The sequence below is a fragment of the Bos mutus genome, chromosome 9 (genome assembly GCF_027580195.1).
Source record: "Bos mutus isolate GX-2022 chromosome 9, NWIPB_WYAK_1.1, whole genome shotgun sequence".
NCBI classification, from domain to species: domain Eukaryota; kingdom Metazoa; phylum Chordata; class Mammalia; order Artiodactyla; family Bovidae; genus Bos; species Bos mutus.
In genome coordinates, this window is record NC_091625.1 from 91,700,949 (window position 1) to 91,728,430 (window position 27,482).

General features: G+C 41.8%; 1 protein-coding gene across 1 annotated transcript in view; it reads right to left on the reverse strand.

Annotated features, from left to right (window-relative positions):
- Nucleotides 1–27,482, reverse strand: part of NOX3 (NADPH oxidase 3) — a 66,119-nt gene that overhangs the window by 7,357 nt on the left and 31,280 nt on the right. The window contains exons 10-12 of the mRNA XM_005891555.2: nucleotides 24,570–24,732; nucleotides 9,850–9,996; nucleotides 4,860–4,984 (exon numbers count right to left, since the gene is read on the reverse strand). Coding sequence (XP_005891617.1) covers nucleotides 4,860–4,984; nucleotides 9,850–9,996; nucleotides 24,570–24,732 — 435 coding nt within the window. The remainder of the gene's footprint in view (nucleotides 1–4,859; nucleotides 4,985–9,849; nucleotides 9,997–24,569; nucleotides 24,733–27,482) is intronic.

The window sequence follows — 27,482 nt, forward strand, 5'->3', positions numbered from 1 at the left end:
AATAATTGAATTGTGTGTTTTATTTATAACTTGGCAAAGGCCAGGATATTGAAATACTTCTTAATATTAGATTTTCTTGTTTAAAAATTAGATTCTACTGGCATTCTCTTTCTGTGATGTCTTCATTAAAAGCTTCATTAAACATAAATCTTCTTTTACACAGCAGAAAACAAAATTACTTTAAGGAGGTCATTTAAAAAGTCTTTTGGAAGAGTAGTGCTAAGCCTTCTACTGGTGACTTGTCTTTTCCCAGGAATCTGGCATTCCATGAATAAAAGGATAATTGAGCTTTCCTAACCAGTGAATCCCAAAGGAAATCAACCCTAAATGTTCACTGGAGGGACTGATGCTGAATCTGAAGCTTCAATACTTTGGCCACTTGATGTGAAGAGCCAACTCATTGGAAAAGACCATGATGCTGGGAAAGATTGAGGGCAGGAGGAGAAGGGGATGACAGAGGATGAGATGGATGGCATCACCAACTCAGTGGACGTGAATGTGAACAAACTCTAGGAGGCAGTGAAGGACAGAGAAGCCTGGTGGGCTACAGTCCTTGCAGTGGCAAGGAGTAGGACATGACTTAGTGACCGGACAATAGCAGCAGCAACAGTGACGCATGTCTAATGTTAATTACATTGATAGTTGAAGTTGTATAATAAGTTGCGGTGTTAGAGAGTCTAAGGTTGTTACAGATACACTATTTTTAGAATTATAGAGGCTTGATTCAGTGACATCCAAACCTTGGTTTTGTTTTTTGGTTTTTTGGTTTTTTTAAACTTTGGAAGAGATGAAGTCTTCTGTTGAGAAGAGAGAGTTTCCATAAGTCTTGTGCTGAAAAATTCAACTGGGCTTTAAGTACATGTATATACTATACTTCGATTATGGCTTTTGAAAAGGAATGAGCACATGGTTCCCAAGGCAATGAGAAAAGTGACAGCTATATGATTTTCCCACTTTCAAAATGTTCCCTACTCCTCACTCCCTGCAAAATCAGACAGACTCAATTCTCAGCACAATGCAATGTGATTTTGGAGGTAGAGTTTGTGCAAACACAGTTCTACCCTCCATCTCTTGATGCTGTGTTTCTGGTTTACACCTTTCTGAGGGAAGGGAGATAATTAAATGGTTTGTTCTGAAAGGTCTTCTAACTGGGATGTAAACTTCATATGTAACACAAATAAACAAATACAGTGTGAAGCATCAATAAGGGACAATCAAAGCTATGGTTTTTCCAATAGTAATGTATGGAAGTGAGAGTTGGACCATAAAGTTGGAGCACTGAAGAACTGATGCTTTTGAACTTTGGTGTTGGAGAAGACTCTCGAGAGTCCCTTGGACAGCAAGGAGATCAAACCAGTCAATCCTAAAGGAAGTCAACTCTGAATATTCATTGGAAGGACTGATGCTGAAGCTGAATCTCCAATACTTTGCCACCTGATGCGAAGAACCAATTTATTGGAAAAGACCCTGATGCTGGGAAAGATTGAAAGAGAAGTGGGCAGCAAGAGGAGAAGAGGGCAGCAGAGGATGAGATGGTTAGAGAGCATCACTCACTCGATGGACATGAATTTGAGCAAACTCTGGGAGATGGGGAGGACAGAAGAACCTAGTATGCTACAGTCCAAGGAGTCACAGAGAGTCAAACATGACTTAACAATTGAACAACAACAAAAACAGCACAGAAAAGAGCAGTCTTATCTATAAAAGCTTAAAGACAAAGATACACATGTCCCTGTCAAAAGCCTACAGCGTGGGAATGTTAGTTCCAAGATAATTGAAAACTGAGTGTAAAACATTTATCAGATGAATAATTTTTTTTCCAAAGGAAGAACATAGCAACCTGATCCATGGCCTCCTGGATCATGCCAGGAACAGTGTCTGCAGTCTCAGGGCCTTGGTACATGCTGCCCTTTTGCTTTTTCCCAGTTGCCCACATGGCACACTTGCCAACTCCTTACCTCCTTCAGGTCTTTCCTCAAAAGTGGAAACTATTCTTTAAACAAAAACAATATTAGGACATGCTACTTCCAAGACCTGTAGATGATGTGGGTTCAGAACAATGACCGATTTAGACAATATATATAAATAACAACAAAATCTTTGTATTAGTGCTTTGTACTTCACCAAGTTTTTCAACATACTATGCATTTTTAAATTATGAAAATAAAAATGTGAATGTATAGAATCATGCATGTTTTACACTTGGCCCCAAAAGCTCAAACAAACTCCCTTGTTTGTCACATAGTCAGTATCTTCCAGAATCAGAAAACACAGCCTTCACTCTTGTCTTATGGTCCAAAAGCAAATGCTCTTCCTCTTCTACGATGAAGTTTATCATATAGTAGTCATACTTAAGTGCTTTTTATTAAAACTCATCTCACACACTAGCAAAGTAATGCTCAAAATTCTCCACGCTAGGCTTCAACAGTATGTGAACCATGAACTTCCAGATGTTCAAGCTGGATTTAGAAAAAGCAGAGGAACCAGAGATCAAATTGCCAACATCTGTTGGATCATTGAAAAAGCAAGAGAGTTCCAGAAAAACATCTACTGTGCCTCATTGACTATGCCAAAGCCTTTGACTGTGTGGATCACAGAAAACTGTAAAATTCTTAAAGAGATGGGAATACCAGACCACCTTACCTGCCTCCTGAGAAATCTATATTCAGGTCAAGAAGCAACAGTTAGAACTTGACATGGAACAAGAGACTGGTTCCAAATCAGGAAAGGAGTATGTCAACGCTGTATTGTCACCCTGCTTATTTAACTTATATGCAGAGTACATCATGCGAAATGCTGGGCTGGACAAAGCAGAAGCTGGAGTCAAGATTGCTGGGAGAAATATCAGTAACCTCAGATACACAGATGACACCACCTTTATGGCAGATAGTGAAGAAGAACTGAAGAGCCTCTTGATGAAAGTGAAAGAGGATAATGAAAAAGCTGAGACATTACCTTGCCAACAAAAGTCCATCTAGTCAAAGCTATGGTTTTTCCAGTAGTCATGTATGGATGTGAGAGTTGGACTACAAAGAAAGCTGAGCAACAAAGAATGGATGCTTTTAAACTGTGGTGTTGGAGAAGACTCTTGAGAGTCCCTTGGACTGCAAGGAGATCAAACCAGTCCATCTTAAAGGAGATCAGTCCTGAATATTCATTGGAAAGACTGATGCTGAAGCTGGAACTCCAATACTTTGGCCACCTGATACGAAGAACTGACTCATTGGAAAAGAACCTGGGAAAAGATGCTTGGAAAGGTTGAAGGCAGAAGGAGAAGGGGACAACAGAGGATGAGATGGTTGAATGGCATCACTGACTCAATGGACATGAGTTTAGCAAGCTCTGGGAGTTGGTGATGGACAGGGATGTCTGGTGTGCTGCAGTCCATGGGGTTGCAGGGAGTCGGACACAACTGAGAGACTGAACTGAGCTGAGTTGAACTAACAGTTGATAATGATAGCAGCTAACACTGAACTCAGAGCAGTGTTTTAGGCCCTTTAAAATTCACACAGTTAATCCTCACAGAAGCCTAGGAGGTAAACAGTTTTACTATTTGCAGTTTACGGAGAAGGGGATAGTCAGAGCCAAGTTAAATAATCTGTTCAAGGTAAATTGGTATTAATGATGGAGCCAGGATTTACAATCAGGTACTCAGACTCCTAAATTCCTGCTTGGTTTTAGAATATTTTTTTCTGCTTTGCAAGATATGCTTTAGGTACAGTTTACAGTTTGGCATAAGTGAATTCTCCAGTTGAGTAATCACAGATCAATTGTGTTTACCCAAGATTTCTTGAAGGCATGGGCAGTTTAAGAAATACCGTCTTCTGGACCTAGAGATTATCATGCTGGGTGAAGTAAGTCAGAAAGAGAAAGACAAATACCATATGCTAGCATTTGTATGTAGAACCTAAAATACGACACAAATGAACATACCTATGAAACAGGAACAACTCACAGATGCAGAGAACAGATTTCTGGTTGCCAAAGAGTAGGAAGATGGGGAATGGAAGGTTTGCTAGTTAGGGATTAGCAGATGCAAACTAGTATATGTGTAGTATGAATAAACCACAAGGTCCTACTCTATGGTACAGGGAACTATATTTAGTAGCCTGTGACAATCCATAATGGAAAAGATTATGAAACAGAATGTATATATATAACTGAGACACTTTGCTATACAGCAGAAACTAACACAACATTGTGCATCAACTGTACTCCAATAATAATTAATTTAAAAAATAAATAAAGATAAGTATAATCCCTAAATTTTTTTCAGCTCTATTTCTTTTGGCCCACAAATAATCCATCCTAAAAATCTAATGCAAAGACATAGTAGAGGCTGGTTTGATAAGTAAATAAATAAATCAAAATTAAAAAGGGATACCATCTTCAATTGAGTTTACGTATTAAAAATTTTAGGGCTTCCCTGGTAGCTCAGTGGTAAAGAATCCACCTGCTAATGCAGGTGACGTGGGTTTGATCCCTGGATTGGGAAGATCCCCTGGAGAAAGAAATGGCAACCCACTCCAGTATTCTTGCCTGGGAAATGCCATGGACAGAGAGCTACAGTCTACGGGGTTGTCAAAGATTCAGATCTGACCTAGCGACCAAACAACAACAATGGAAATTTCAATGCAGTTGACACTTGCCAGATGTTGTAAGATGGTCATGCATAGGTTTGTGCTTCCTGAAATATCCCACGATTACTTTTTCTAAGGTCAATGTTTTACCTCTAAACAAGAGGCCCACTGCTGTGGATTAACTGGTTTGTGCTCGAGAGCTGCTATCCATTCTCGCAGTGATGGAGACTGTGTCTCTCCTGGAGGCTCCCAAGAGGCAGAGGAGAGAGAGCTGCTCACCTGGGGTGACTGAAGGCGACCTGCTGGAACTCATGATTCCAGTTGGGTCTTCCATAGTAGGTTTTCTGCCTTAATCCTGTAATCACATCAGCATTTTCATCCCAATGTAAAGCTATGTGAAAGGCCTAAAGTAAAAATTGTGGTATCAGATGGGTGTTCAGAGGGGGAAAAAAAATCTTTAATAAATAAGGATGATGTAATTATGCTCATTTGTAGATTTAACACACAATTATTTTTTATGGGAAATTCTTTGTATTCCACCTGGGCACTATTGAAACAAAGTGCCTTCTATGTGGTTGACATGCAGAAATGCGAGCCTGGAAAGATTTTTCTTGAGAGGATGCAGGTAATATAGTGAAAAAGGGTAAGGGAAAGCAGACACTAAGCTACCTTTTTCCTGCCAAATTTCTCAAAAACTAATCTATAGCTCTGCCCCTGTTCACTTCACAGTAAACCTTAGGGATCTGAGAAGGGCCCTGACGGATTAAAGTGATAGAAAATGCCTAGAGTGAAGCTGGATTTTACAGTTAGATCTGCCTTTTGGAGTGAAACGATCTGTGTTCAAGTTCAAATGCTAGGAGGATGTTGAGTCTGGCAGGCAGAGCAGGTTGCCAGACCTAGTAAGGGGCAAGATTAGAGCTCTGTGGCCAACAGTTTGCCTTTAAATTGCACAAAAGCACCCAGGCATCAAGCAGTTGATAAGTAAGAGCCTGGGGCATAGCCATGCCTCGTGATGAGTTTATAAATTACTATCATCTGTTTCAGCCCATGCTGAACTCCGATAGGTAAGAAGGATTCTTGCTTCCTAACTCCTGAGATCTGTGTTTGCTTTGCCCAGGCCCCTCCAAAACTCTTGAGCTCATGGGTTTTACCCTTGGGTACTTCATTTGTTCAATTCCTCTGACCAGTTGGAGTAGCAGCACTGCAGGGCCCAACTCTTACCCCATGATCCTGCAAGACTGGATTCCCTAGCATGTTTCTCATCAGTCTAGAAAGCAGACAGGGATAAGGAGGCTGGGCCCTAACAAGCCAGTAGATGATGGAGACTTTGGTGGAGACACAGAAATCCAGGCTGCAGGGAGTTGCCATTAGGCAAGTCTGAGCCCAGGTAGCAGGGCTACTGTAGGAGTTGAGCTTGGGAAGAGGACTTCAGGCAAGAGAGGGAAAACTGGCAAACATCAGGAAGTGCCCTCTTCTTAGGCAGGTTTAGACAGAGAGTAAAGCATAAAATAGAAGACAAGGGTTCAAGGCTAAGAACAGAAGTGGTAGTTGAGGACTGAGTCTTGGAAACTGGCAGAAGCCCCGTTATTAGAACTGGAATTCAAGGTCAGAGTTGTATCGGCCTCCAGATTAGAATGGAATTTTTGTGTCCCCACAGCCCTTTTGCTAACCCTAGAGGAAACTGGTTCCAGCAGTGGGTGGAAGAAGAAGCCAGGGACAGTCGATTCCCTTTTTGACTAAGTGCCAAATCTAATGAGCAACTCAGGCCTTATTCTTCTTGGCTTCTCTACCATGTGGCCAAGCACTGCTTCTTGATTCTATTTTCATTACAAAATCCTAGTTCTTCTACTTCTCTCTTGTTCTTGTTCTGATTGAAGAAACAGTAATTGTTATTTTGTTATCCTATTCCCCTGTCTCCATATGGGAAGACTGCCTTCCCAGTCTCTAGCTTAGCTCTCTGAATCTCTTTCAGACCACTACTCCCCAAAGAACTTCCATTTTCACAACCCAATTAGCATCACCTACATAGGTGAATCAAACTTTCTCTCCCAAACTGTCATCTTCCTACCTGAGTAGAGGACTGCATCTTAAACTCCCCAAACATATTTCTGTGTAGAATTCTTCCTGTACCTTCAAATGGGCCATCCTAGCTAAAAATGAATTATTACACTTTCCAAATAATTTGTGACGTCAAGTTACTTCCACCTACAATTGTTAAGTGATTGCCCTAGGCAGGCAGAATGTTATGAATCTGAATACAAAGAAGAAAGAGAGAAGGTCTCTGCTCTGTGAGGAACTGGTCATTGGAGGAAGGGACAGACCATGTGCACAATTGTGCTTAGTCATTTCAGTAGTGTCCGACTCTTTGTGACCCCATGGAGTGTAGCCGCCTCCCCTCTTCCGCAGCCTCTTCTGTCCACGGGGATTCTCCAGGTAAGAATATGGGAGTGGGTTGTAATGCCCTCCTCCAGGGGATCTTCCCAACCCAGCGATGGAACCCAGGTCTTCCGCATTGCAGGCGGCTTCTTTACCAGCTTAGCCCCCAGGGAAGCCCGTGTGCACAAATACTATGATCTGAACCACCCGCAGTGAACTGGAGACCTAAGTTAACCTCAAATAATTTTAACTAAGAGAACTGGGGAAGGGAACTTTGTGGGAACTGGGCTTTAAAGGATGATTCCATGCAGTAGGCCGCAGGAGAGACAGACAGGTGGTGCTAGTGATAAAGAATCTGCCTGCCAATGCAGGAGACTCAAGGGACGTGGGTTCGATCCCTGACGGGGGAAGATCCCCTGGAGAAGGGAATGGCAACCCACTCTAGTATTCTTGCCTGGAGAATCCCATGGACAGAGGAGCCTGGCAGGCTATAGTCCCTGGGGTCTCAAAGGGTCAGACATGACTGAGGCGCTTTAACATTGCATTGAAGGGAAAGGAAAGAGTGTGAGGGGAGATGGAAGCAAGAAAGTCCTTGGTGTGATTGGAGAACACACACTTTTTGGTGGCTCTGGGGCCAGTGGCGAATGACAGGAATTGTACAGAACAAGGGGGTTGCTGTCAGGTCAGGGTCAGGGGGTGCCTGGAGGTATTTGCTAAGTTTGGGTATTGTTCAATAGAAAAAAGAGGTTTTTTTCATTTCCGACCATAATACTCTTCAGCTACCAATCACTGATGTTCAACATTTGGAATTATATTTGCTCCATATTTCTCTTCCCAATGTTCAATTAATCTCCAAACACTGTTGATTTGCCCTTCATAATACCTTTTCCATCTGTCCCTTCTGTTCTTGTCATTCTGCCACTTTGAGGTTGTTGAATTCAGTTTAACAATTGGCTGTTTCTAAAACAGCCTCTTGATTCCTGACTGACAGCATGTACCAATTATTTTGTCCTGAAATTTAAGCATCTCAAGAATTTCCAACATGTCATGGCAAAAATTTAAGAACGTGTCGATTTTAGTTTACTATTTTCAGAAGAAAAGTATCTCTTATAGTGTACTTTTGGAAGTGGCAGCCATGCGATGGGGCAGAGCTGTGTTGTCACAGAATCAAACAGAGCCTGCATCTTGCACCTTCCAAATGACCGGGATTGCCTAGGTGGACACTCAAAATCAATCCACCATAGAAGCAGAAGAGCAAGCACCGGACCAGAAAGCAGAAGACAAAGGCTGTGTTTGCACTTCACCAAACGGATCACTAGTCAAAAATCCCACTTGAAAGAAAAGTGTTTTTCTGGAAAATATAATTTACATTATTTAATTCATGAAGGTGTTTCGAGTCTAGTTCCCAAGAAATCTCTATTTCAAAGTACCCCAGAGGAATAAATATTTAAGGCTGACTGCAAATAAGACCCTATAAAAACATTTAGCAACTGAATTTCAAGCAAAATCTTATTCATTTTCAGAAACACAGTCAAATTACAGTGATATTCTATAGGGCCAAAGTGTGTGTGTGTGAGAGAGAGAGAGAGAGAGAGACAAAGAATCAGGAGTGCATTCATTTGTAAATTTAGTGACTAATGCAAATCTCTGGCTCAAACATGCTTTCCTTAAATATCTACAGTAACTGTCACAGAAGTGCTGATTAGGACATAAATGTCATAGCCTAGTAATCACTTCATCACATTACTGTTGGCTTCCACATTAACGAAGTTTCAGCCTTAATAGTATTGAATAATAACTGCTACATTTTAAATGTTTTCTAACTTCCCTCATAGCTCAGTTGGTAAAGAATCTGCCTGCAATGCAGGAGATCTGGGTTGGGAAGATCCTCTGGAAAAGGAAATGACAACTCATTCCAGTATTCTCACCTGGAGAATCCCATGGACAGAGGAGCAGGCTATAGTCCATGGGATCGCAAGAGCTAGACATGACTTAGAGACTAAACCACCACTACAGTAATCACTTCATCACTTCGTTGTTAGCTTTCACATTAGAGAAGTTAGAAAACATTTAAAATGTAGCAGTTATCATTCAATACTATTAGCACTGAAACACTACAATAGTGCAATATTTTGATATATAGTACATTACTTTTGGTAAACCTAACTTTAATATAGCGTACCCACTCCAGTGTTCTTGCCTGGAGAATCCCAGGGACAGAGGAGCCTGGTGGGCTGCCGTCTATGGGGTCGCACAGAGTCGGACATGACTGAAGCGACTTAGCAGCAGCAGCAATACGTATTAATGGACAAGGCAGAACATCTGTTCTAACAGAAGATCATTTTGATCTTAGGTGTATAAACATACATGCAAGCAATTTCTAAGAATGCCTTAAGAAAAATAAATCTCTAGATAAATCATATATTCATATTTAATTTCTGTAGGAACAATTATTTTTTGTAGGAACTCACAAGTTTTACAATACAAAATGCTGAATGTCAACATCTGCGAATTTTTTCTGTTTGAACAGCTCAAAGCATAGAATTAGAACCAATTGAGAGCTCAGGACAATAGAGCTAATCCACAATGTCTGCTTGACAATACTAAATTTCAAAGGCAATTTCCAATGACGTAATTTTTCTTGAGTTTCCAAACTTGGAATCTTCTCACCTTGATCAAGTTCTTTTCTAATCTCCTTTTCTATTCCTTTTATTGCTATAATGTGAATAGCTCTACTCTGGCTTTATTTTATTCTCCTCTTTTCTTTTAAAGAACATAAAAACAATACTTTCAGGCTACCTGATAATCGTAGAGCTTACTACTGAAATTATTCATCTTTGCTCTATCATAACACAAATTAGATAATATTGCCCATTCTGAATCTTATCAATACCTGGTTTTCATCCCAGCCAGTAAGGAATATATGATAACTCAGAAAGTGAGCTTTCCCTTGCTCACTCATCTTTGTTTCCAGTGCGAGTAAGAGATCAGCAAACCACTCAAAGGCTCCTGGATCTCTGCAAATCCAATAGAAATACACCTGTCAAGAGAGAGAGCAAGAAAACAGATTGGTCTATCTTTTCACAACATGCCAATAATCACAGACTACTTAGCCTCCATTAAATTATTTGAGTCCAAATGGGCACTTCTACAAAATAACATGCTTCTCTCTGCCAGTGAACAGTTACACTGTGATTTCTTTAGAGAACACTCACCTTGTGTTTGAAAAGGCCCAGAATGAATTCAGAGTCAGGCGCCTGTGGGTTGTTGCCGGTTTCTCTGGATGAGGATCAATTTACCCCATTCTTACATATGTGCTGAGTCTGAACGAGGTTAATAATCATAACTAGCTGTGCCTTTCACTGCTTCATAAAGGGGGATAAACCATTAGACCAATCCTATTCATCTTTACTTGTGGTCTAAGTTCTGGATTTAGACCTTCTTCTCCAGAGACACAAAGGCTTGTTCACTAATTGACTTCACCAGTCATGACCTCTAGAGGGTGAAGATTATGGTAACTGCAGAATCAACCTTGCAGACCAGAAGTTTGCTCTCAACCAGACATATTAGTGTCCAAGGAGGCTGGTGGGTGGCGGCAGTGGTCTTGTGTCAACTGCTATAATGAAATGATGTTGAAGAACATTTTTTCTTTCTTTAACTCTCTGTATTTAGCAAAGGGCATGTGACAGGTAGCAGTTTGAGTTTGCTAAAACCAAGGCTCAGCCTTGTACTTTGGGTTTCAGATAATTATATCTAGAAGAAACCATAGGAGATAGGTCTATTAATTCTCCTATTTTTCTCACACTCCTACCCACTACTGCCTACTGCTCTTTGCTGCACCCCCTCCCCAAAGAGATGCTGCTTAACAAGATAGAGGAGAGGGCCAGCCTGATCTCCACCAGGAAATATCGCCTCCAATAGCCAGTGTTCTCGCCCTCCCCTCTCCCGCCAGCCTGCATCTCACCATCATCACATTATGAAACTTCCAGACGAGATTTAATTAGCAGATCATATTCATGAGGAAAAGAAAAATCACAGAATGTGTTTCAAGGCTAAGCATCTTGCCTATTCTCTCCAGGTCTGTGCAGGAATTTATTAAATTAATAGTCAGGAACAAAAGTTCAGAGCCTCCCTATTTGTTGGACAGTTGCTGCTTGGAAGGGCACTTGGAATCTTAACCTCAGGACAAACAGTAGCTCCTAGGCGTGTTCCCCCTTCCCAGCCCAAGACGAGCTTCTTCTCATTTTTGTCTCAGTCCACCGGCCCTCTGGTGGTCGTTCATCTACCAATGCCTACTCTATGTCAAGAGTGTTCTTGGCTCTGGAACTAGAAGAGCAGACAAAAGAGCCAATAATTCCCTGTCCTCGTGGAGTATGCATTTTAGAGGGAGAAAAATATGATGATGATAAGTGAATAAGTGAAATATAGGCCACATCAGAGGGTGATTGGTCCTACAGAGAAACGAAGACAGGCTGGAACATCCTGCAGTATTAAGTCAAGGACAGGGGACATTTGAGCCCGGCCATGGAGGAAGTTGAAGGGTTGGGAGAGCAACAGAGTACAGAGGTCCAGGGCAGGAGCTCTCGGGTGGGCGGGGGTGGGGGTAAAGTGAGGCTGCTGGAGGCAGCAAGAGGTGAGGTCTGAGGGGGAGGCAGGAGGTGCAGGCGGGGGGCTGTAGGGCCATCTTGACTTTTACTCTGAGTCACAGGGCAAGACACTGCAGGCTGCTCAGGGGGGAATGACGTCATCTGAGGAAGGGCCCAGGAAGGACCACTCTGGCAGCATCTTGAGGATGGACTGGGGGGGTGTATGGGGGCGAGGGAGCGGAAGGAAGGGAGAATGGAGGCCGGGAAGCTGACTTTATGTCCTATGAGGCTGATACTGCTATCCTCTTTCCACTTTGTGAGGTGCCTCATTTAAATTATTATTTCCAAACCTCGGCCCCCAGCCTTTGGCTCACTGGGCTCCCCATGGAAACGAAAACCCTGACTGAATTTAATGCCATTCTCATCTATGATCCTTCTCCTCCCTGCCCCCTGGTAGGTTGTTTTATCTGAGAACATTAATGGTGGCATTTGGTATAAAACAAACATCATTGATGTATTTTCTACTATTTTCACTCTTTAAGAAACATGCTAAAAATATACTCATCTAGGAAATAAACAAAAGTATCATTAAAAAAAAAAGAGAACTTCTCATTTCAAATCCAGTTCCAATCACCCTTACTTGAAAAACAGTCACATCTCAGCTTCCTCCACTTACTGACCCTTATTCTTTCAAACAGAAATCATTCCTGTCCTTGCTTTTTTGTGGCTTAGCTGTGTGTCAGTGTTCTGAGGGTTTGCCAAGCCTTTTATACTTTTTTGCTTCCTTGTAATGGCTTTGTGTGTTTTTCCCTCTGTAATTGACTCATCGGTGACACTGGGCGGCTTTGGTGCAGGAGGCAATGGAAGGGCACTGAATGGGCCCAGGAGAAGTGCTTCAGGCAGAAAGAGGAGAAGACGGACTTTGAACGGAGGCAAAGCGTATTTACTTTGCTTCCCTTTCATCTTTCTAATGTTGAGGGACGCTCGCTGTGAAGGGACAAACGGTCCCACCTCTGCATTTCCTCCCGTAGGAAGGGTCTGGTCAACGCTAGAACAAATGTCCCAAACAATAGGCTGCACGTCTGTGATCTGTGCTTCCCAACCCTCACCCCGCCTCAGTCTCCAAAAATAAAACCACCCTAAAATCAGTTCCCCGAATAAAGCAAGGCTTTCAGGATTCTACAGTGAATAACAGAGGCCTAAAATACCTCAGGTAACTTTAAAAGGTTTTGTTACACAGAAAGTCGTCCTCGGTAAGATGATGAAAGTTCTGAACTTTTGTAGTAATGAAGTTCTTTCTTTTACAGGACTCAGCCCACACATTTCTGTGGACCTAACGGATCCCCAGACGTGATAGGGGACGGCTCCAGGATGGTGTCACAGAGTTGGGGAACTCTGTGCGCATGTGGCCTGTCACAGGCCTCTGCTTTCACTTTGTTCCCGGCGTGAGCCACCAGACAAACTCCGTTGCAGCCAATCTTGGGGTGCCTGGGTCCCAGCTCCAGCCCATCCCCAGCTTCCCTGCAGCCTGGGCTTCTCTTTAAGAGTGTTTGACCCAGGTCATCTGGACCCAGTGGGAAATGGCCCTGTGCTATTTTTGGATACACAATTCTAGAAAATGTATTAAGGAAAGCTACTTGTCTATTTTACTACCAGAGCTCCAGACTCTTCCATCAGAGGTTCTCGTGCCATGGCCTGGTTAGTTACTCACAGACACGGAACACGGCAGAGGACACACCCTCAAATACAACCTTTAGACCCAAATCGATTTCCTGAGGGTGGAATGGGACTAAAAATTATCTATCTATGACCCAGGGTCCCTCCAAGGGGCTTTTTCCTTTCCAAGAAAGGAAACTAAACATGGTAACCAAACATTGTGAACCCGGGAGTCCTGCAAGCTGCCCTGTTTCCTGACTTCACTACCTTCAAGCTGTGTAACTGGGAGCAGATTATGTAATTTGAGCCTAGATGATCACATACTAAAATGGCAAAAAAACAAACAAACAAACAAACAAAAAACACTCAAACAAAAACACTGAACAATCATTCACAAGATTATTTTGAAGATGAAAGGGTAGGTTTCACCGAAGCATTTAGCTCTAAGTCTAATGGGTACAGTAAGTGCTCTGCCGTGTGAGATGTGAGCTGAGATAATGCCGCCATCTCAATGGCATCTGGCCTAGCTTACGGAATGAATACCACATGATGATATTAGAGAGCAAAGGGGTCATCTGCCTTACTTAGGGGTCTGTGTCCCCACCGTCACTCCTGAATTATAAAGATGGTGGTCATCCACAGGAAGTGCAACCAAATTTTATCTCCAGCACCAGTCTCAAAGCCTCAGCAGTGCTCATCATCACGCAGTTCTGAAAGAGGAACCCATTCACTAGTGAAACGTGCCTCAGGCTCCACGTGCTCAACACACAGTAAGGTGATTTATAGGGCCTGGGTTGACCTCCTCCCCCAGGAGGCCAGGGGAATTGCACTGTGAACTTGCCTCCTCCTGGGCAGCACCCTATGTTCCCCACTGCTGTGGACTGACTGTCTCTCTCCCAAATTCATGTGTTGAAAGCTTAACCCAATGTGATAATTGTGTGGCCCTTAAGAGGTGGCTAGATTTAGATGAGGTCAGGAGGGTGGGCCCCCCGTGATGGGATTAGTGCCCTCATAGGAAGAGAAAGAGACCTGAGCTCCCTCTCTCTGTCATGTGAGGACACAGTAAGAAGGTGGTCATCTGCAAGCCAGGAAGAGTCCTCCCAGAACCCCATCACCCTGGGCTCTGATATCAGACTTCCAGCAAAATCCCGATCATCCTGGACTTTGATTTCAGGCTCCCAGCCTCCAGACATGTGAGAAACATTTGTTGTTTTAAGCCACTTAGCCTTGGTGTTTTGTTATAGTAATCTGAGCTAACATTCCACACTTCATGAAATATTAACAGAACTGGTAGAAGCTCCAACGGAGGAGGGTGATGGAGACTTCTCACGGAGGGACTCATGACTGTTTTCCAAAAAGAGAACCATTGTCTCTGAAAAGATAAAGACTGAGACTGATATTTAGAAAACATAATACCTCCTCAATAAATGGTAACTATTATTGTCCTGGTTTTTATTTTGTGGTTTCTTTTGCCAAGGTCATCCTGGATGAAGACAATAGCAAACAGATTTTGAAGCAACTCGTTTTTATTGAGAAGCTTCCCTAACGTGGCTTCCACATCAAGTTTTAAAGAAGTAAAGTTATAAGATTGTTTTTCCCATTATCCATTATAAGACTAAGACCAGCCTTTGTTAACCATGTTAGCCCTTGAAAGTGAAAGTGTTAGTTGCTCAGTTGTGTCCGACTCTGTGACCTCATGAACTGTAGCCCACCAGGCTCCTCTGTCTATGGGATTTTCCAGGAAAGGATACTGGAGTGGGTAATCATTCCCTTCTCCAGGGGCTCTTCCTGACCCAGGGATCGGACCCAGGTCTCCCGCACTGCAGGCAGATTCTTTACCATCTGAGCCAACAGGGAAGCCCATAAGAGTTTTTCTGAAAGCCATTACTGTTATTGTTAACTGTTTCATGGCTATGCTGCTGCTTTGCCTTGTGAATGGGGACTGAACTTCATTGTGCCTCAGTTTGTTCTAATACTTGTTAGACAACCAAAATGTTCATTAATACTAGAATGATTAAATCAATTGTGAGACAGTTATACTACAGAATTCACTGAAGGCACTAAATAAAATAAAATCAATAAATAGGCATTGACACTTGAAGGAGCTCCAGGCCATGTTAGAATGAAAAACAGAAACATAAATTGCACATCTTTCTCTTTCTCCTTCCTTCCCCAACCCCACATCCCTATTGTAATACTATAAAAAATAAACATATGTGTGTAGGTATGTATGTGTACACAAATGTGCAGGAAAGGAACGGAATAAAAGGTGCTCACCTGTTTCAGATGAGAACCCTGGAGAGTCAAGTGGTTAGTTTGGGAAAGAAGGTGAATAAAGGGAGATTTTTGTTTTTTTCAAATCGCTAAACCAATTTATTTTTAAGCAGAAATGAGTTTTTAAAAAAACAGCTAAATGAAGATGATGTGTTTCATCTTAAGGGTTCCCAGAACAGTGTACTTTCCTCTCTTTAAAACCATACTTACATTTGTTTTTTAAAAATTGAAGTACGTATATATATATCTATGTACTGGAGAAGGAAATAGCAACCCACTCCAGTATTCCAGTATTCTTGCCTGGAGAATCCCATGGACAGAGGAGCCTAACAGGCTACAGTTCATGGGGTCACAAAGAATTGGACATGACTGAGCAACTAACACACACACACATATGTATATATATTTTTTGGATTCATTTCCATTATGGTTTATCTAAGGATAATGACTGAATATAGTTCTCCATGCTATACAGTAGGACCTTGTTTTTTATCCATTCTATATGTAATAGCTTACATCTGCTAACCTCTCAAATCCTAGTCCAGTCCAGCTCTCCTCCAACTCCCTTGGCAACCACTGATCTGTTCTGAAGGGGGTTTTTTTTTTTTTTTTTTTTGAAGGGAGATTTTTCAGTGAGTATTTTCTTTGAATCTTTTACAGTAACCCTGTAGTCATGTATAGCTTGTGTGGTTAATAAACCAAGATATTAAAAATATTAATACTGGTCACTTCCCCCACAGGGCAGTGGAGAAGGCTTCTGGGGAACTGGACTCTTTTGAGGCTGCCTAGTGAAAGATGAGATGCACGTGTGTCTCCTGGAGATGCAAGCTGGCTTCGTGCTCCCTGGTTCAATTTATCAGAACACTCAGCAGTTCTCAGAGATGATCAATTCCAGGAGTAGCCAGAGCACCAGGGTGAGGGAAAGTGAAAGTAAATAATTTCTCAAGCTAAACAGATTAAATTAAATGCATTTTTCATTCATTAGAAAAGGGAGCAGGCCCTCCTTTGTTTTATTAATATATTTAAGGAGAGTATGGATTTTTGCCTTTCTTGGCCTCTTTGCCTTGTTCCCACTGGCCCATGCTGTCTTTTTATTTGAATTATCTGTTTATTATATTAGGTTAAGAACCCAAAGGCCATTTTGCATGGGACACACTATAAATACCCATTATCACAGTTATGTATTATTGAGCTGATGAAGGAAGACAATTTATGAAGAGATTAGATTATCTCAGTTTTTCTAGAATCTATTTTATTATCATCTGAAGATTACATATGCACTTAAGAAAATGAACCACATCCTTCCGTTGGCCGTCCTCTCGTCTGACTGCACAGATGTGATACCAGGAAAACCAAATGTAGAGGCCAAAGCATTTATGTCAGCACTTGCCCCCTCCCTCCCTGTTTGTACACACCTATTCCATTCATCATTTTGACAGTTTGTACAAGCAAACTGTCCTAATTTTTTTCAAGAGCTCTTTTCACAAATTGAGTGTGATGTAGAATTAATCATCCCAGTTGGGCAGGAGTTGGGGGGCGTCTACTGCCAAGGGGCATTTTTACCCTCAGCTTCCTCCATATTGTATCACAGAGACTTCCTAGCCGCTTACACCCCCTTCCCTCATTCCCTCATCCTAAAGGAGCACTGCGTTCTCATCTGCCTCCAACTAAGTGAAGTTGGCTCTTACTGTCGGGTTGAAAATATTCCTTTAATATATTACAACTTTTACCCATTTTCTTCACAGCAGAGCATCATTATACTCATTGCCATTTTGCTTCCTTGGGACGTCTCCTCATAATCACATCTCTCTCTTCCTCTGCCCGTTCTTCCCACTATTTTAAATAAAAAACATAGCAGGAAAGAAATTTGAAAAATCCCAGCATCAAACAAAAAGTGCTACCTATGACCAAAGAAGAAGCAGGAGTTCTACTGGCTATTCTCTCACATTTTACTTAGAAGTGTTCTGGAATAGTGTATCAGAGGAGAAGGATAAAGAGATGCAGCTTGCAATGGTCACAACTAAAATAGCATTGGTGCAAATTTTTGACTATAGACTTGCAACACAAGGCTTGTATGTAAAAAAAGTCTGCTTTTATGCCAACTGGTGTTTTACACAAAAAAGAAGAAAATCTCCACCAATCACATTTAATTATTTAAGCTTAAAATTTCAGCTTTACATCTCTCTGCTGTTTTTTCCCCTTTCCTTGTTGCAAAACAGAACACTGAAAACTATGGCCCAGATCTATAATTGTGAAGACGTAGTTAGATAAGAATGCACTGCTTTGCTCTGCTGCACTCAAAAAATTATAGAGATGCTGACAGTTTAGTGGAAGGAGTAGTATTTATATCTCAAAGGCATGTGGGTGGCCCTGATGAATATTAGTTACATAAGCCTAATGATAGCTGTATTCAAACAAACACAGCATTGCTTTAAAACAGAGAAATTTCCTAAACTTTTCTCAAGCATGCAGATTTTGAGGAAGTAGATCTCAAGTGTTATTTTCAGTTTAAACTTCCAATAGCATGAAACCTCACTCCTTTCCTAAAAGAGCTTTGAAATCAAAAGCACAGTCTCCTATCCTGATCCAGTAGCTAGCCAGGTAGGGACTTTGGACCAGTCACTTGCCACTCTAAGTATTGTCAGATGCCAAGCTGAGAGGTTGAACCCTTCAGTTGCTTTTAGCTTCTTTTCTCCCATATACTACAACCTCTACATTGATTTTCAGCGGATTGTCTCAATATTACCCTCAACTTTTATAAGTCATGAAACAATTGTGTTTTATTTCCAATTCCATGGTTTCTATTCTTTGGAATAAAGATCAAAGTTCCTGTTTTATGGTTTCATGATCACTCCTTTGCCTTCCCACTGAAACAGCCTTAAGAAAATCCGTAAACAAAACCCATAAACAGAGCCCATGAGTAATAATGGAATGGTGAGTGAGGAGACAGTATTAAGATTTTGTGGGATCCTATAAGGACTTTAAGATTCTGTGGATTCTTAGAAGAATTTTTTCTATTTATGATAATATAATCAGAATGCATTATTTTAATTATAAAGTTACTAAACATTTTGTTTAAATAAAAAAATTATTCTCAGTAACCTAGAATTTTACAGAAAATTGTGAAGAAGGCATTTTTTAATTTTGGGGGGCATGTAGACACTTATTTACTCATTGGTTTATTTAAAATTTATAGTGTGTATGCATGTATAAATATATATATGTGTATATACACATATCTAATTATGAAGATATCCAGAGGAGACACACTCAAGGACTTCAGAATCTGTTAAGGGAAATAAGGTAATTTGTGAACCTTAATACAAAAAGGAAAGATAAATCATATAAAAGGGGAGCAGAGGGGTAATGGATGTTGAGAGAAGGGTCTGGCGTTGCGAGTCTGATACGAGGACGGGGTAGGCTTTTCATGTCAGCATGAGAGGGCCTGGCATGAAGTTGCTGTTGTTCAGTCGCTCAGTCACATCTGACTCCTTGTGACTCCATGGACTGCAGCACAACAGGCCTCACTGTCTTTCACCATCTCCCAGAGCTTGCTCAAACTCATGTTCATTGATCTGGTGATGCCATCCAACCATGTTATCCTCTGCAGTCCCCTTCTCCTCCTGCCTTCAATCTTTCCCAGCATCAGGGTCTTTTCTAATGAGTCAGCTCTGCATCAGGTGGCCAAAGTATTGGAACTTCAGCTTCATCATCAGTCCTTCCAATGAATATTCAGAGTTGATTCCCTTTAGGATTGACTGGTTTGATATCTTTGCAGTCTAAGGAGCTCTCAAAAGTCTTATCCAACGCCACAGTTCAAAAGCATCAATCCTTTGGCACCCAGCCTTCTTTATGGTCTGACTCTCACATTATACATAACTATTGGAAAACCATAGCTTTGCCTATGGCACATAGTAGATGCTGAATAAATACTCATTGAGTGAATAAGTGAATGCAAGTGAGACATACAATCCCATCACGTTCTGCATGTGAAGCATAATATGACCTTTAGTGTTATGAGAACAATGAAGCAATGAGCCTTCTGAATAAATCAGTTTGACTTGGTAGACAGTAAGAGCAAAGAGTTTACAGAGATGGAAATCAGCATAAACAATAACAAAGCTTTGCAGTGGGGTTCACATGTGTAAACAGTATCTGTTTTGCTTGCTTTATGCCCTAGGCTGAGTGTTTGTGCCCCCTCCCCCAAATTCAAATGTTGAAACCTACCCCCCGCCCCCACCCCCCGCTCCCATTTGGAGGTGAGGACTTTGGGAGGTGATTAGGTCAGGAGGGTGGAGCCCTCTTGAATGACATTAGTGCCTATCAGTGTCCAAGAAACTCCCTTGCCCACTTCTGCAGTGGGAAGTTAGAGCTAGAAGATAACCTTTCATAAACCAGGAACTGGGCTCTCATCAGGCACCAAGTCTGTCAATGTGTTAACTTTGGACTTCCCAGCCTCCAGAACTGTGAGAAATACATTTCTGTTGCTTAAAGCCACCCCACCTATGGCATTTTGTTATAGAAGGTCAAACAGAGCAAGACACTTAGTTAAACTTAACTGTGGTATAAAGAGAAGAAGATGGGATTTAATAGCTTAAGAAGAAAAGTTATGACCAACCTAGATAGCATATTGAAAAGCAGAAACATTACTTTGCCAACAAAGGTCCGTCTAGTCAAGGCTATGGTTTTTCCAGTGGTCATATATGGATGTGAGAGTTGGATTGTGAAGAAAGCTGAGTGCCGAAGAATTGATGCTTTTGAACTGTGGTGTTGGAGAAGACTCTTGAGAGTCCCTTGGACCGCAAGGAGATCTAACCAGGAGATCAGCTCTGGGATTTCTTTGGAAGGAATGATGCTAAAGCTGAAACTCCAGTACTTTGGCCACCTCATGCGAAGAGTTGACTCATTGGAGAAGACTCTGATGCTGGGAGGGATTGGGGGCAGGAGGAAAAGGGGACGACAGAGGATGAGATGGCTGGATGGCATCACCGACCTGATGGACGTGAGTTTGAGTGAATTCCAGAAGTTGGTGATGGACAGGGAGGCCTGACGTGCTGCGATTCATGGGGTCGCAAAGAGTCGGACACAAGTGAGTGACTGAACTGAACTGAACTGACCTAAGAAGAACCAGGATTCAAGCTTTTATTCTGTTATTGACTAGCTTTCTGTGCTTCTGCTTTCTCATTGGTAATCTGAGGACAGTACTCATCTGAAAGAGGTATTATAATTTTCTCATCTGTAAATGGAATGAAAGTGTAAGTCCCTGTTACTCCCTGCCTTCTAGAAGTAAGAGATTGTTGAACCTAGGCTATTAGTATTAGTAGTAGTACTAGTAATCTAGTAATGACAAACCTAGACAGCATATTAAAAAGCAGAGACATTACTTTGTCAACAAAGTTCTGTATAGTCAAAGCTATGTTTTTTTCCCAGTAGTTATGTATGGGGCTTCCCTTATTGCTCAGCTGGTAAAGAATCCACCTGCATTGTGGGAGACCTGGGTTTGATCCCTGGGTTGGAAGATCCCTGGAGAAGGTAAAGGCTTCCCACTCCAGTATTCTGGCCTGGAGAATTCCATGGACTATAGGGATCACAAAATGTCAGACATGACTGAGAGACTTTCACTTTCACGTATGGCTGTGAAAGTTGGACCATAAAGAAGGCTGAGTACTAAAGAATTGATGCTTTTGAACTGTGGTTTTGGAGAAGACTCTTGACAGTCCGTTGGACTGCAAGGAGATCCAACCAGTCAATCCTAAAGGAAACCAACTCTGAATATTCATTGGAAGGACTGATGCTGAAGCTGAAGTTCCAATACTTTGGCCACCTGATGAGAAGAGTTGACTCACTGGAAAAGATCTTAATGCTGGGAAAGATTGAAGGCAGGAGGAGAAGGGGATGATGAAGGATAAGATGGTTATGTGGCATCACTGATTTAATGGACATGAGTTTGAGCAAACTCTGGGAGACAGTGAAGGACATGGAAGCCTGGCATGCTGCAGTCCATGGGGTCACAATGAGTCAGACACAACTGAATGACGTGGCATCACTGATTCAATGGACATGAGTTTGAGCAAACTCTGGGAGATAGTGAAGGACACGGAAGCCTGGCATGCTGCAGTCCATGGGGTCACAATGAGTCAGACACAACTGAATGACTGACATGAACTAGTAATCTTTTTATATGTCTGGCAGATATAGTACACATTTAATATAATTTTATAGCTATTTGCAGGCTTCCCTGGTAGCTCAGCTGGTAAAGAATCTGCCTACAATGCAGGAGATCCCAGTTTGATTCTTGGGTCAGGAAGATCCCCTGGAGAAGGAGTAGGCTACCCCACTCCAGTATTCTTGGGCTTCCCTGTTGTCTCAAACAGAAAAGAATCCACCTGCAATGCAGGAGACCTGGATTCAATCCCTGGGTTGGGAAGATCCCCTGGAGAAGGGAACTGCTACAGTACAGGAACTGCACGCCAGTATTCTTGCCTGTAGAATTCCATGGACAGAGGAGCCTGGTGGGCTACAGTTCATGGGGTCGCAAACAGCTGGACATGACTGAGTGACCGTCACTTTCTTTTCATACACATTTACAATGAAATATTTCTACATCATTTATTTGTCTTATTTGTTATTAAAACTATCTGGTTGAATATATAATCTTATTTCTCTGTTGTGTGGATCAGGAAACAGCTCAGAGAGGTGAACTGATGCACTGATGCTTCTGGTGAGGGTGGAATCAAGCTGAGGTAGATTCTCTGGCCAGGAATTCCACAGTCTTCCTACAATACGGCAGGTGGAGTCATGTTTACCATGTACTGCGTATGTCAAACCAGAGAGCCAGATGGACCTGAGTTTGAATGCTGGTATTATCTTTCATTAGCAGTGTGTTTTCAGGAAAGTGAGTGTAGTCTCTTCAAAGCTTTGGAGTCCTTTGGAAAACAGAGATTATGCTACCTACTTTCTAAGGTTGCTGGGACGATTATAAAAATAGAACGAGAAAGCATTTGTCAAGCGCCTGTCACTTGGAAACTCATGAGATGGGAGCTTATTTTACTTTAACTTCTTAGTTGAGAATTTGCCACCTCCAGATATCTTCCAGTCTGGCTTTTCCCCAGTGCTTCAGAGTGTCATTTCTTTCTTTTTTAAATTTTAATTGGAGGCTAATTACTTTACAATATTGTGGTGGTTTTGCCATATATTCACATGAATCAGCCGTGGGTGTACATATGTTCCCTGTCCTGACCCTCGCTCCCACCTCCCTCCCCATCCCATCTCTCAGGGTCATCCCAGTGCACCAGCCCTGAACACCCTGTCTCATGTATCAAACCTGGACTGGTGATCTATTTCACATATGATAATATACATGTTTCAATGTTATTCTCTCAAATCATCCTATACTCGCCTTCTCCCACAGAGTCCTAAAGTTTGTTCTTTACATCTGTGTCTCTTTTGCTGTCTCACATATAGGGTCATTGTTACCATCTTTCTAAGTTCCATATATATGTGTTAATATACTGTATTGGTGTTTTTCTTTCTGACTTACTTCATTCTGTATAATAGGCTCCAGTTTCATCCACCTCATTAGAACTGATTCAATTGCATTCTTTTTAATAGCTGAGTAATATTCCATTGTGTATATGTACCACAGCTTTCTTATCCATCTATCTGCTGATGGACATCTAGGTTGCTTCCATGTCCTGGCTATTATAAATAGTGCTGTGATGAACATTGGGGTACCATGTGTCTCTTTCAATTCTGGTTTACTCAGTGTGTATCCCCAGCAGTGGGATTGCTGGGTTGTATCGGAGAAGGCAATTGCAACCCACTCCAGTACTCTTGCCTGGAAAATCCCATGGATGGAGGAGCCTGGTAGGCTGTAGTCCATGGGGTCGCTAAGAGTCGGGCATGAGTGAGTGACTTTACTTTCACTTTTCACTTTCATGCATTGGAGAAGGAAATGGCAAGCCACTCCAGTGTTCTTGCCTGGAGAATCCCATGGACAGAGGAGCCTAGTGGGCTGCCGTCTATGGGGTTGCACAGAGTTGGACACGACTGAAGTGACTTAGCAGCAGCAGCAGCATGGCAGTTCAATTTCCAGTTTTTAAAGGAATCTCCATGCTGTTCTCCATATTGAGAGTGCCATTTCTTAAAGATGGGAAGTGAAGAAAATTTCCATGGGTAAATATGCTTGAGAAGGGTGGATGAAACAAAACTGAATGATGTTCTTTTTTACAGAACTTATTTAATAGGCGAATAGAAGATGTGACTCGTCTAAAGAGGGATTTATCATAGCATTTCTGGAATCCTTTGGCTACAGAATTCTCTTCAGTGGACCCCATTATATGAAGACATGGAGACACGCTGACCTAATCAAGCCTCTTCCTTGGATAGATGAGGAAACTACAGCCAAAGTGTCAACCAGAGAAGTGGCAGGGTAAGGACCAGAACCACGTTCATCAGGCGTCCTGGGTCCTCCGGAGTTGACACCATTCAACTTGACATCCCTTTCTCTGGCTGCTCCAGTGTCTGTTGCTAACCCTAAAAGGGTTCAGGTAAGAAATGGAAAAAGGGAGGAAGGGAACTATGGAGGAAGTTAGTCTGAGAACATTCAAGAAATGACAAAAGAGAGACTTGGATTTGGATGACAACAACCAGCAAGCAGACAAATGAATCCCCACTGTGCCATTTTTGCTTCTCAATTAAGACTCTGAGTCTACAAGATGAAGATATTGAATCATACCCTTAAACCACAGTAACAAGCCCAAGAGTCAAAGCCTGCCTGTTAATATTACTCACTGCAGCCCAGTCACATAGCCGTTTGCAGCCTGTCCATATTTTACTGACATGAGCAATTACATGTCCTGTAACAGCAATGAAGCAATAAAATTTATGTCTTGTCATCTTTAACAAGATTAGACATAACCCTTCTCATAAATGTAATACTGAATGGAGATTTTTAAGAACATAAGTATAGTTAAGGATCCTTGAGTTTATCCCTCATAGTTAATTAAAACCCTCCCCAGGAATCAGCAGATGATAGATAGAAGGATGTTGAACTTTTGAATTCATGGAAGGGTGAGCTGATGATTTTTTTCCATACCTTGTTCAGCTTGCACTGCGTTTGTGCCTCACAACATTGGTACCAGATAGATTTCAGAAGAGCTGCAAAGGGAGTGACCCCTATTCCCGCAGCAATGCACATGCTCACTCGATAGTGAAATACATCAGTCAGTGCAGCTCCGAACGGCCCATCCACAGCCAGCCTGCAATCACAAAGTGCGCGGTTTGACTTTCAGAATACTCTACTCTTAAAAACAAAGCCATCCTAAACCAGTGCTTTGGATAGGATGTGTTGGCATAAGTGTGCGGGGAGGTTAGCTCTGTGCTCGAGAATGCCTTGTTTGAACACACAGAGTGTAGAGATATGGTGGCCAGCCTCACAGCACAGCTCCTTTTACAGTTCTTAGAAGCTTATTTTGCATCACGAAGACTGATAAAAGATGCCTTTTCTTTATTCTTTTCTCTCCCCAGCTGCCATAAGGGGAAAAAGCAGAAGTATCAAGGTGGTTTAGAAGGCTTATCTCTCCTTTTGCTAATGTAACTCCCCCCTGTTTTTATTTATTCCATCCCACTTCTTAGTATGTTTATATAATTTTAGTCTAATGGAAGCTATTCATTTGGAATAAATATAATTTTGGAATAATTTATCAGTTATGTTGAATTTCTAAAACTCATTATTTTAGATTATGTGAACTTAAAAATCTGTGATAAGCAGGCCAGGGGCAGGTGGTCTTTGTGTAGGCAAATTTTTTCTTTGTAAGAATAATGCATATTCATTGAATAAATATAATTGTCTTTTTGTGAGCTTGGTCGCTCAGTTGTGTCCAACTCTTTGCAACCCCATGGACTGTAGCCCACCAGGCTCTTCTGTCCATGAGAGTCTCCAGGCAAGAATACTGGAATGGGTTAGCCATTCCCTTCTCCTGAGGATCTTCCTGATCCAGGGATCAAATCCACATTTCTTGCACTGCAGACAGATTCTTTACCACCTGAGCAATCGGGGAGCCCGTAATTGTCTTTAATAGGGTCCTAAATGGACTGACGCCCCTGGATTCTACTTCATCTCTCATGACCAGATCTCACACTGGTTTTTCTTTTGTTTCTTAGGGACACAGGACCCTCTTTGGCCAGGGAGCCTCTGCCCATGATAATCCAACTAATCACTTGGAAAACTCTGCCCCGAGTTCTCCTCTATCTTCTTATGTAGTTCACAGTTATCCTCCCATAATATCTCAGTCATCATTTCCCTGGGGAAGTCTTCATGGATCCCTGAGACTAGGTTAAATACCGTATTAGATGGTTTATAACACCATGTATCTATCCCCTGGTTCTATGATCACCTACAAGACTTTCTAGAACTAACACCCCAAAAAGATGTCCTTTTCCTCATAGGGGACCGGAATGCAAAAGTAGGAAGTCAAAAAACACCTGGAGTAACAGGAAAGTTTGGCCTTGGAGTACAGAATGAAGCAGGGCAAAGGTTATCAGAATTTTGCCAAGAGAACGCACTGGTCATAGCAAACACCCTCTTCCAACAATACAAGAGATGACTCTACACATGGACATCACCAGATGGTCAATACTGAAATCAGATTGATTATATCCTTTGCAGCCAAAGATGGAGAAGCTCTATATAGTCAGAAAAAACAAGACCAGGAGCTGACTGTGGCTCAGATCATGAACGCCTTATTGCCAAATTCAGACTTAAATTGAAGAAAGCAGAGAAAACCACTAGACCATTCAGGTATGACCTAAATCAAATCCCTTACAATTTTACAGTGGAAATGACAGATAGATTCAAGGGATTAGATCTGATGGACAGAGTACCTGAAGAACTGGATGGAGGTTCATGACATGGTACAGGAGACAGGGATCAAGACCAAACCCAAGGAAAAGAAATGCAAAAAGGCAAAATGGATGTCTGAGGAGGCCTTACAAATAGCTGAGAAAAGAAGAGAAGCTAAAGGCAAAGGAGAAAAGGAAAGATATATCTATCTAAATGCAGAGTTGTGAAGAATAGCAAGGAGAGATAAAACAGACTTCCTCAGTGATCAATGCAAAGAAATAGAGGAAAGCAATAGTATGGGAAAGACTAGAGATCTCTTCAAGAAAATTAGAGATACCAAGGGAACATTTCATGCAAAGATGGGCTCGATAAAGGACAGAAATGGTACAGACCTAACAGAAGCAGCAGAGATTAAGGAGAGGTGGCAAAAATACACAGAAGAACTATACAAAAAAGATCTTAGTGACCCAGATAACTGCAATGGTGTGATCACTCACCTAGTGAGCCAGACATCCTGGAATTCAAAGTCAAGTGGGCCTTAGGAAGCATCACTATGAGCAAAGCTAGTGGAGGTGATGGAATTCCAACTGAGTTATTTCAAATCCTAAAAGATGATGCTGTGAAAGCACTGCACTCAATATGCAAGCAAATTTGGAAAACTCAGCAGTGGTCACAAGACTGGGAAAAGGTCAGTTTTAATTCCAATCCCAAAGAAAGGCAACGCCAAAAAATGTTCAAACTACCGCACAGTTGCACTCATCTCACACGCGAGCAAAGTAATGCTCAAAATTCTCCAGTCTAGGCTTCAACAGTTTGTGAACCAAGAACTTCCAGATGTTCAAGCTGGATTTAAAAAAGACAGAGGAACCAGAGGTCAAATTGCCAGCATCTATTGGATCATCGAAAAAGCAAGAGAGTTCCAGAAAAGCATCTACTTCTGCTTTATTGACTACGCTAAAGCCTTTGACTCTGTGGATCACCACAAACTGTGGAAAATTCTTTAAGAAATGGGAATACCAGACCTGAAAAATCTGTATTCAGGTCAAGAAGCAACAGTTAGAACTGGACATGGAACAACAGACTGGTTGAAAATCCAGATTTGAAAATCAGGAAAGGAGTATGTCAAGGCTATATATTGTCACTCTGCTGATTTAACTTATATGCAGA